The 10159-nt window shown below is 41.9% G+C and overlaps 1 protein-coding gene across 2 annotated transcripts in view; it reads left to right on the top strand.

Annotated features, from left to right (window-relative positions):
- The first annotated feature begins 4069 nt into the window (after positions 1-4069).
- notch1b (notch receptor 1b) overlaps positions 4070-10159 on the top strand; it is a 40362-nt gene continuing 34272 nt past the window's right edge. For both annotated transcript variants that reach the window (XM_072387463.1, XM_072387462.1), the window contains exons 1-2: positions 4070-4389; positions 5055-5136. In XM_072387463.1, the coding sequence (XP_072243564.1) occupies positions 4332-4389; positions 5055-5136 (140 nt within the window). In that variant the 5' untranslated portion in view covers positions 4070-4331. The remainder of the gene's footprint in view (positions 4390-5054; positions 5137-10159) is intronic.

The following is a 10159-nucleotide window of genomic DNA, read 5'->3' as shown; positions in this document are numbered from 1 at the left end:
AAAGTGAGAGACTGAAGACGTCATTCAGAAAATTATTTCTTCAACTTATTGCTGCTGAAGGTGATTCTTCTAGCTAATGACACATGGGCTGTACTTAGTTTTTCACGCTCTGCTTTGTCACTGACAATGTATAATACATTATATGTTGTTGTTCATCTGAGGCTGTATTTACATCATTTTCAGATCTGGTAAGAAACAGATGGCTTTTAAAAAATGTCCTGGTATGTAAAGCCAAACTGCAATAGGGTGTACTTTCTTGTTCACATGACTGTGTAACAATGATTTTGAGTCCCAGATGATAATACCTGCACATGGATAAGTGACAGGATGCAGGCCACTGTATTAGCAGTCAGATTGTGGTATAGTTTTTGTATTATTAGTTTATATCCACCCTGAGCAGCTGTCTCTGTTTTTGAGGCCGATCAAGTAGAGCAGGTCCTTCCATCTGTGCCGTGCCAGTGAGGGTAGACAGACCACAACCCCCAGGTCAACACAATGGGAAGGAAATCAACACAAATCCTGTTTACTCTTCACCTTACAATGTGATACAATAAACACATTTCCCCCCTTTTCCCACAATGAATAACAGCACAACTGTGTGATATGTCAGTGTAATGTGTGTCAATGAATAAAACCTACAGGGCAGATGTATGAGTTTAAAAAATATTTGGTATCTAATGGTGCAGTTACATGTAAATCATGCTCACCTGGGAGATGACAATCAGTATGAAATACTACATGAATAATATCACAGCTCAGTTTACCCTCAGATCAAACTGTGACACAGTCAGTGTGAAAGTCCAGTGCAGAACACATCTAGTAGGACCACGCACCATCTGTCCATTTTGCAGATGGACACAGAAAGGTGTATTAGGATGGAGAACAAAGATGGTAATGATACCAAACAGCAATCCACAAAATGCAATGCTTATCCTTTTAAGTGCTTCAATCAACTAACCAAAGCTGATTATGAGCTTAATGTGGTAAAGATGTTCAGACTGATACATTTGCATGACAATATCCACATAATATTGCTTTAATCTGATTATAACTGTTCTATCTGTGTGATGAAAACAGGCCACATTTCATATATTGGGTGGGGATCGTTTAACACTATCTCTCATCACTTCTTCAAACTCTCCCAGAGCTTTGCCTGCCCTCAGGGTGTCAACGTTTCCACTTGGTGTTTTTTCTCACTCTGACAGTTGTTTTACCTGTAATAGCTTGGCAGAGTCACAGTATGTCACTCAGTGGCTCCTTGAACAAATGAGGGCCTGGGAGTGTTGAAAGAGACAGTTACCACATCGATATGATTAATGATCCTGAGCATCGCTGCCCTATAATGAGTTTATGAATTCTGGATATAAAGATCTGTATACAAGTAAAAATAATAGAGTGATTCACCCTCATTCTGAAAAATAAAACCCAGGAATGTTGAGCCGCTAGAATCCTTTACCAGAGTGTTGTCTAGAATGAGACAACACTCCTCTCCTAAAGGTCCATCGAATGATCTCCACAGTTCTCAGAAGTTTACAGACTGTTGGTAAAAGAAGAGGAGACACTACATGGTGGTAGACATGGCTCTACCTCATCTTTTTACAAATTCAAGATGAGCTCATGCTTTCATGAAATAGTAACTTCCAACAATCAATGTATTTAATATGTTCTACTGTTTCTTTGGAATTAGGTTTGTAGTTGTAGTCCCTAAATGTAACAAAACAACCTATATGCGTGAAAACTCCTCACTTGATGATTGGTCAGGAGCCTGCAGCACAGGTTTTAACGCAGAGCTGTCATGAAACTGACATCACAGATGTAGAAGTACCCTCTTTGACCAATAACATGAGCTTTACATGTTAAAACACACGTTCAACTCTTAACTTAGGAGTAGTTTGGAAACAGCTGCACACCATTCATTACTCTGAATGAACATACACTATATTGCCAAAAGTATTCGCTCATCTGCCTTTACACGCATATGAACTTAAGTGACATCCCATTCTTAATCCATAGGGTTTAATATGACATTGGCCCACCCTTTGCAGCTATAACAGCTTCAACTCTTCTGGGCAAGCTTTCCACAAGCTTTAGGAGTGTGTTTATGGGAATTTTTTAATATTCTTCCAGAAGCACGTTTGTGAGGTCAGACACTGATGTTGGATGAGAAGGCCTGGCTCACACTCTCTGCTCTAATTCATCCCAAAGGTGTTCTATCGGGTTGAAGTCAGGACTCTGTGCAGACCAGTCATGTTCTTCCACACCAAACTCCCCCATCCATGTCTTTATGGACCTTGCTTTGTGCACCGGTGCACAATCATGTTGGAACAGGAAGGGGTCATCCACAAACTGTTTCCACAAAGTTGGGAGCATGAAATTGTCCAAAATCTCTTGGTATGCTGAAACATTCAGAGTTCCTTTCACTGGAACTAAGGGGCCAAGCCCAGCTCCTGCAAAACAACTCCACACCATAATCCTCCCTCCACCAAACTTTACACTTGGCACAATGCAGTTCTCCTGGCAACCAACAAACCCAGACTGGTCCATCAGATTGCCAACTGGAGAATCGTGATTCGTCACTCCAGAGAACGCGTCTCCACTGCTCTAGAGTCCAGTAACGGCGTGCTTTACACTACTGAATCCGACGCTTTGCATTGCACTTGGTGATGTATGGCTTGGATGCAGCTGCTCTGGAACCCATGGAAACCCATTCCATGAAGCTCTCCACGCACTGTTCTTGAGCTAATCTGAAGGTCACATGAAGTTTGGAGGTCTGTAGCGATTGACTCTGCAGAAAGTTGGCGACCTCTACGCACCTCAGCATCCGCTAACCCTGCTCTGTCATTTTATAGGGCAATAGGAAATTTCACGACTGAACTTGTTGCACAGGTGGCATCCTATCACGGTACCACGCTGGAATTCACTGAGAGTGACCCATTCTTTCACAAATGTTTGTAGAAGCAACAGAAGTCTGTATGCCAAGTGCTTGAATTTATACACCTGTGGCCATGGAAGTGATTGGAACACCTGAATTTAATCATTTGGATGGGTGAGTGAATACTTTTGGTAATATAATGTGAAAGATGTGACTGTGTTGTAAGAAAGGTAATGTTTTCAAACTTACTATTTCATCAACACAATAGGAAATGACAAGCTCAACAGCTGGCCTGAGTTAGGGAAAACTACTTAAAATGTATCTCGTATACCTGGTATCGGTTACCTGTGTGAAGCTGCTCGGACTCTGTTCACAAACACCCTGATGGGAATCTGCTCCTGCCTCTGCTGACTCTGCATACCTGCTGGGTAAAAACTTGTGTGAGTCACTGACTGTCAGCATTTATTTATCAGTGTTGAAGATCCCAACTGCCAACAGAAAAGGTTCCCAGGCTTTTTCAGGTTGTGATACCAAGATGCACGAGTGCATGAGATGCTAATATGATCCAGTTTTAGAACTTTCTGGCCTGCACACAACCAAAACAGCAATGGACACATTGTAAAATGACAAAAACAGTTCTATATTAATTTCTGCATAGTTCAGTTTTCTAAGTTCTTATTTTCTAATGTTCATCATATTTTTATAAGCCATATATACATTTTAAACAAAAAAGCCTGCCTCGCGTTTTCTTTTTTCCAAAAAGGTAACACCTCAAGCGACCATAGCTTTTCTTGGGGGATAAATTAAGGAAGTCTTTGGGGATATTTCAAAACATTTTCTACGATTAAACGTAAAAGTGTGCATAGAAACGCTGATGAAGACTCAAGTGAACATAATTGAACGTTTTTAGGGGTTGCATTATCGTAAAATAAAGACATTCTGAACTTCATTCAGCGGAAACTTTGGTTTATCTAGTAAAGTTTATTTTAGTATGTTTAATGCGCTTTTCGGGACTTCAGGGCAAAGCTCGGCTAACTTCCACGGGCTTGATGAAAATGAAAAAACCGCTGGACTGATGATCCAGAAGTGATAATAAACCCCTCACTATGTGGGAAAACCGCTGGGGGACTCAAAAACAAACTTCCCTGGTATCTCTTAATCAAGTTTCACAGCTTGCGCCTGTCTGGGGAGCAACTGTGTGATTGTTAGTGTGTCTGTGGAAGAATAACGCCCCTCAATGCTGAGCAGCGGATTGAGACTTGAGTCCCTTCAAATCACTTCTAACTCAGGACTTGAAGTGTCAACATCTCATGCACGGAGTCCGCTTTGCTTGTTCTCTCTTTGGACCTACTCTAGGATGAACTGAAAGGGTTTTTTTTTACCTGTCGAAGAGGAAGACACTATATCGGATCTATGAAAAAAACACGTGGATTTGTACAATCTTTTTAAACCAGAAGGAATGCATATTTTGTTTGTCAGACTAACTTTCCTGTTGTCGCTGATAGGAATAACACGAGGTGAGTTGTGGGAAACCTTCAGTAGTTTGCTACCTCAGTAAGACAAGAAAATATTTAGTTTCGTTAACTTTTGGATGGATGATGGATTTAATCTTTAATCTTTGACGCGTCCTGCACATTTCTTAAGCTCTCCACATATGTTCCCTCTTTAGATTTGCTTTCATGATGTCTTGCACCTGTTGCCATTAAAACAATGTATTTTCATGAGCCCAGCAACTCTCATGGACCGGTTTGTGCATTTTACTTTACTTTACTCAGGCAACTGTTAATCCACCTTCCCAGCAAACACCAAAACCTTTTTCTCACTAGAGTGTAAACGCAAGCCTCTGCACTTTGGATCCGGAGTTGTCCCTTTTTTTTTTTCTAATAGAATTGGAAAGCTGTGTTTCCCTCCAAATGGCTCAAACTCTTTCTGGAGAGCTGCTTATAGGAGCACACTGCTGCCAAGTCACTGTCAAGTCCTGTATTAACCACAAAAACTGCACTTTTAAAGTGGCAAGAGTCACACTGACACTCCACATTGGTGTAATTTCTTATGCCCTCGAGAGTCAAAAATTTGGAATGCTGTCTACTGCATTTCATCATAAATGTGTCACATTGTAAATAACTTCAGGCTTCCAAAGAGTTTTAGCCAAATACACATGTAGTAACGCTTTTATTTGCAGGTCTAAGATGCTCCATGCCCACGGAGTCATGTTTGAACCAGGGGAAGTGTGAAGCAACTCAAGATGGGAATGGAGAGTGCAAGTAAGTTAAACATCGGAGTTTGCCATCCTAACCAGTAATTAATGACAAATGCCCTTATGGAAGAGTTGAAATGTGGGATTGTGGAATGTGAAATTACTCTGAGATTTTTGGTTGCCACGTGAAGGCTCTGAGGGGGGGAGTGCTTATACCGCTGGTGCTATTTCTAGGAGGCAAATGGTCAAATGGAGGGCTGAGACAGAAATGAGAGGACACTGATGAGGACAGGGGTCACTATGAGATACTCAGTGTGTGCATTACTGCCACCAAACTCTCCACTCTCCAGCCAAACTCTCGTAGCCCTAAATCTTGTTTTTCTTTTCTCTCATGGAGCGACAGCTGGGTTTGCCAGAAGCCCGGCGACCATTGTTCTGTGCTGCGATTAATTCTGTGTGACTAATCTGGGTGAGGCTTCCCAGAGAGACCCTCAAACCCCGTCCTCCTACCACCCCCTCCTCTCTCTTGGGATTGTGTCCCCTCCTCAATGGCCCTCAGTGCTCACTCTCTCTGATTGCCCCAGACAGATGGCTGAGAATAGATGTTTTGTAAACTCACTAAAAACATTGAGACAGGTTAATTTCACACATATGTGTTTCTAGTTCATGTGTACACCAACAAGTCTCATGCTTTTTCCCCGGGATCTTGCCCTGTTAGCTGTATATCCACTTTGGCATGAGCAGCAGCAGCCAGCGTCATCTCATAGAGCTCTGTGACCGCTCCATGATTAAGCCGGCCAGGTCAAAGCTTCGGGACTGCAACAAGTGGGCAACCATCTTGGCCCCCCGCCACATCTTAATTTGGTCTGGTCGTGTATTCACCCCTTACTCACACCCCCCCTCCTCCCTCTTGAATGACCCACAAAGCCATCATTGTGCCGATGCACTGTCCTCCTCAGCCGTCTCCAATTAAACACGGACATGGGCATAGTCGTGGTTTTGAAAAGTTTTGAGCGGGTACACAGGGCTTAAAGTGTGTTTGTGTGTTTCAATGTTTCTTTCTAATTGTGTGAGTTGTCATTGTGGCAGTAGAGGGGCAGGAAAAAAGTTCAAAGGTTGCCAAAAAATGGGCAAATTGTCAGAAAGGGGTCATTTAGATCATTTCATGCTGCAGTGTTAAAATTAATTAATAAACAAACACTTTTAGATTCCATCTGATTCAAGTGGTGATCTTTTTTTAAATGTAACTCCATGGGGTTTACTGGGTTCTGTTGTGTATGCAGTTCTGTTTTGAAATGCTGTCACCGATGTGTTGTTCAGCAACAATAAGTTAAAGTTAGCTTTCTATTTCGAGTTGAATTCAGACCAAACTGTGAAATGTACATCCTGCATGATGCAACCACTTCATGCTTCTTGTAAAGTTATAATTTCTCATCTCTAACCTGAGAAAACAGAACACAATCATTTTTACCCTGCTTTAAAACCATCATAGAGATTATGCTACTGGGTTCTCAGCTAAGTTAGTACACCAGTAAACAGGGCTTCACAGAGAACCGGGCGATGCGTGTTAAAACCAGCGTCTAGCTTCTCTTTCCAGCTCCTAAACTCAGCACGAGGTTGACTGATGTCATTCTTTTTACATGAACTTCCTTTAAGTATTCGCCAAGATCAATGACTTCAATTCAGAATCACAGCTAGTTGTGACAGGACATGGAAACAACAGAATAACTGCAAACAGGTGGATCCTGTTCGAAGCCAAAAGATGTCAAACATCTGACAATGTTAAGAGTAGAATTTGACATATGTACTATTTCAATTAGTGGCTTATTATTTACTTTATTCTGATTGATCTTTCGTGTTTCCTCATGAAAACATGAATGGAGGATTCCATTTTCTTGGACTCTCCTCAGTCTTTGAAGAATGATGATTTGGTTTCACCTCAACCAAACAGATGCCGCTCTTAAGCTCAAGTGTTATGTTAAGGTTAAGTAAGTGGTGTTGGGTGCTTTTGTTTTATAGTCTGTCAAAGATGCCTACTTGACATACCATAAATACCATCTGCTCCTCATATCTGGCTTGGCCCAGTGACACCCTGACTGAGGTTTATCTCCAAAGAGCTTCGAGGAGGCATCTCATTTACTGCGCAGGCTTGGCAGCAGGAGAGTACAGTGACAGAGCCGAGCCAGTCCAGACCAGGAAAAATATCTGGCAGATTCCAGTGGCATAATGGATGGCGAGCATCAAAGCCGCTCGAAGCAGAGCTTCTCTCTGCCCAGAGAGATGAGAGATGTCGAGCCAGGAAGGATGCTGCTGAGAGATTGCATACCTCATATGACAGCTTGTTGATAGCGAAGTGATGCGATGAGTTACTGAGTGGATTTAAGTGTGCACTGTTGGTGAATGATGCAAACATACAGATTGAATAAATCCCCTTACTAATGAGGTAAATTAGTTCTAGGCTCTAGTCAAGTCTGCATAGAAACCCTAAACTGCATCATCCTGTCATGAATCAACTCAGTTGTTAACAAGTTTTTTTTCTTTTTTATTCATCTTTGAAGCTGAAGGCGTTGTGGATGAAATCATAGTTTCCATACTAGTTTGGGATTTCCACCTCTTTTTGCTTTTTGAGTCTCCTTTAACAGGGAACATTTGTAAACTTTTTTTCCAGTTGAACATCAGACAAGCATGGTTGACACATCGTTGCTTGCCGCAGTGTTAAGCAGCCATTTCTGACTGTTTTGAAGTTTGAATGTGAAAGATATTTGGGGCTTTGGTTGAGCAGCAGTCATTTAGGATCTGTGAAAGTGAGAACTTAAACCCCTCAGTTCGGATCTGATGATTTCTTAGAGTTGGAGCAAAAGATCCAGCCGATAACAACCACAGCCATTAATTCCTTGCTGGTATTTGTCTCTGCTACAGTATACATTCACCTCAATGAAAGTGAGCCCTTGTCTCTCCGGTTCTGGGCATTCTTCAATGGCACCTCTGTTTGCTCCGGTCAGATGAGTCTATCTTAACTCCCTCGCACGCTCTTCGCTCCCCCCTGCTCTACTATTCAGAGTCAGGAAGCAGCCTCGGAGTGGCCCGAGGGAAGAAAAGGTGCCGTATCTGATCATATCATCACACAGCGAGAAGCACATAGTGCAAGGCTTTTATATGGCCGCTGCCGCCAGTGTTAGGTTCCCTTTGGCGAGGGTCCACTTGGTGAGAGGGGAGTTCTGGCTGAAAGAAGCAACTTGGTGGTGGGGAACCTCAGCGCAGGGGATTAGTGATATTTGAGCCGCCCCGTTTGGCATATGCCAAGACAAATCACATAAACTTTGATCGCAGGCGCTGACAGTCAGTATGTGTGTGTGTATATGTGTGTGTGTGAGTATATGTGTGAAACAAAGGCGCTTAGCATACTCCAAACTACACTTCCTCATTTCTTTTATTTTGCTCCAGCCAGACCACCTGCCTGTTTGTTATAGTATAAAAACTATGAGGGACATGCAGTCACCCACACAGCAGCATGCTCTATAATAGCCATGATTAATTGTGGTTGGTGCCCATTCATCTCCACACACGGACAGATTGACTTTGTTTGCCAGGTGTGCTTTTTACTTTCAGCCACTGTTGCTGCTTGACACAAAGTCACTCTCAGGATATTCAGGATAATGGAGTGGGATGGTTTTGTAGGGAAACAGAGCAGTTTGTTCCGTTAAAAAGAAATTTAGATCGTAACACCAATACAAAGCAATGTTTCTGTTACGCAATGTGTTATTTCAGCTGCACCATTTATGACAAGAGCAAGGTGTGAGTCATGATTGTCTGACAGTGGTCAAACTGACACTTTATTGTTTTTGTAATCTGGGGTCAAGAGGGCATTGAACTACAAATAAAGACCTACAAATAAAGATGATACAAAACCTGTTATCAGACTTTAGTATCGTTTTGGTTTTTAAATTGTGTGAACACAGGAGGGCAAAGGTGTGCAGGAAAATATGTCAGGCAAAATTACAGCTTGAGTTGAATTCAAATCCTAACACAGATACATCTTTCTTTGATACTTTGACATATGTCCAGGGAAAATAAACTTCCAAAATGCAGCTTAGAAAAAGGCTATTATGTGTAAGAAGCAGCCTCATCTCAATGAGCACATTTACATGAGACCAGAAAAAAGAAATTCACTGATCAAAATAAAACTTTTATATACATGTAAACATGTTAGTCTGACTGAAATCCAGCTTCTCAAAACTGAGCTGAGACGCGCAGATAACGCAGTAGGGATGAAATCCCTCCTTGATGTATACACTCAACTGGACTCAAATGGGCTGATGAACTCTGCACACTTGCATGTTGAACATTTTCTTGCAGTGCACCACATTGCTAGGTCGGACAAACTTCAGTTATTAACTCGATTCTCCTAACGTGGTGTATGCTGGGACAAAAAGTAGCGGTCCAATTAGATGGCCAGGTTGGACTTTCCAAACCCAGCACTAAATTTGTTTGTTTTGTTTGTACTGTCCACTGAGAGTCTGTTAATGTATCAACTGTTACCTCCAGACAATGTACACTTTAGGACGGGAAAATTAGGGCCAGTACTAGATTGTTTTGTGATCAAAGGACTTATCACTCCGTTCATCTTTTTGAACAGCAGAGTCAGACTGGCTGGTTAGACAATACAGAGTGGAATTTCACCCTCATACAGAATATTTGGCTCACTGTACACACATTGAACAGGAAACTAAAAAAGAATATATGTTGAGTAAGTAAGTATATGTAGGATATAAAGTATAATGTAGGATATAATGTGTATATATATATATATTATATTTCTGATATTTCTCTCATGTTGTGGCTTAAACTCTGAAGTTGACACGTATGCCTAACAACCTGAGGGTTCTATGTCACATACACCTTCAGACACCCGGAAAGCCTTTAAGTGGTTCCCAGCCTTGTAAAGTAGGCAGTGGCAGAAGTCATTAGAGCTGCTGTGATTCTCATGAAACACACACTCACATACACACACACACACGCACACACACACACTCACGCACTCTGAGTGTTTGGTCCTGGGAGAGCTGGTTGTTTCCCATGAGCTATGTCCA

This window comes from Leuresthes tenuis, unplaced genomic scaffold, assembly GCF_036924035.1.
Source record: "Leuresthes tenuis unplaced genomic scaffold, fLeuTen1.0.hap1 SCAF_6, whole genome shotgun sequence".
Lineage (NCBI taxonomy): Eukaryota > Metazoa > Chordata > Actinopteri > Atheriniformes > Atherinopsidae > Leuresthes > Leuresthes tenuis.
This window is presented reverse-complemented; position numbering and strand designations above follow the sequence as displayed.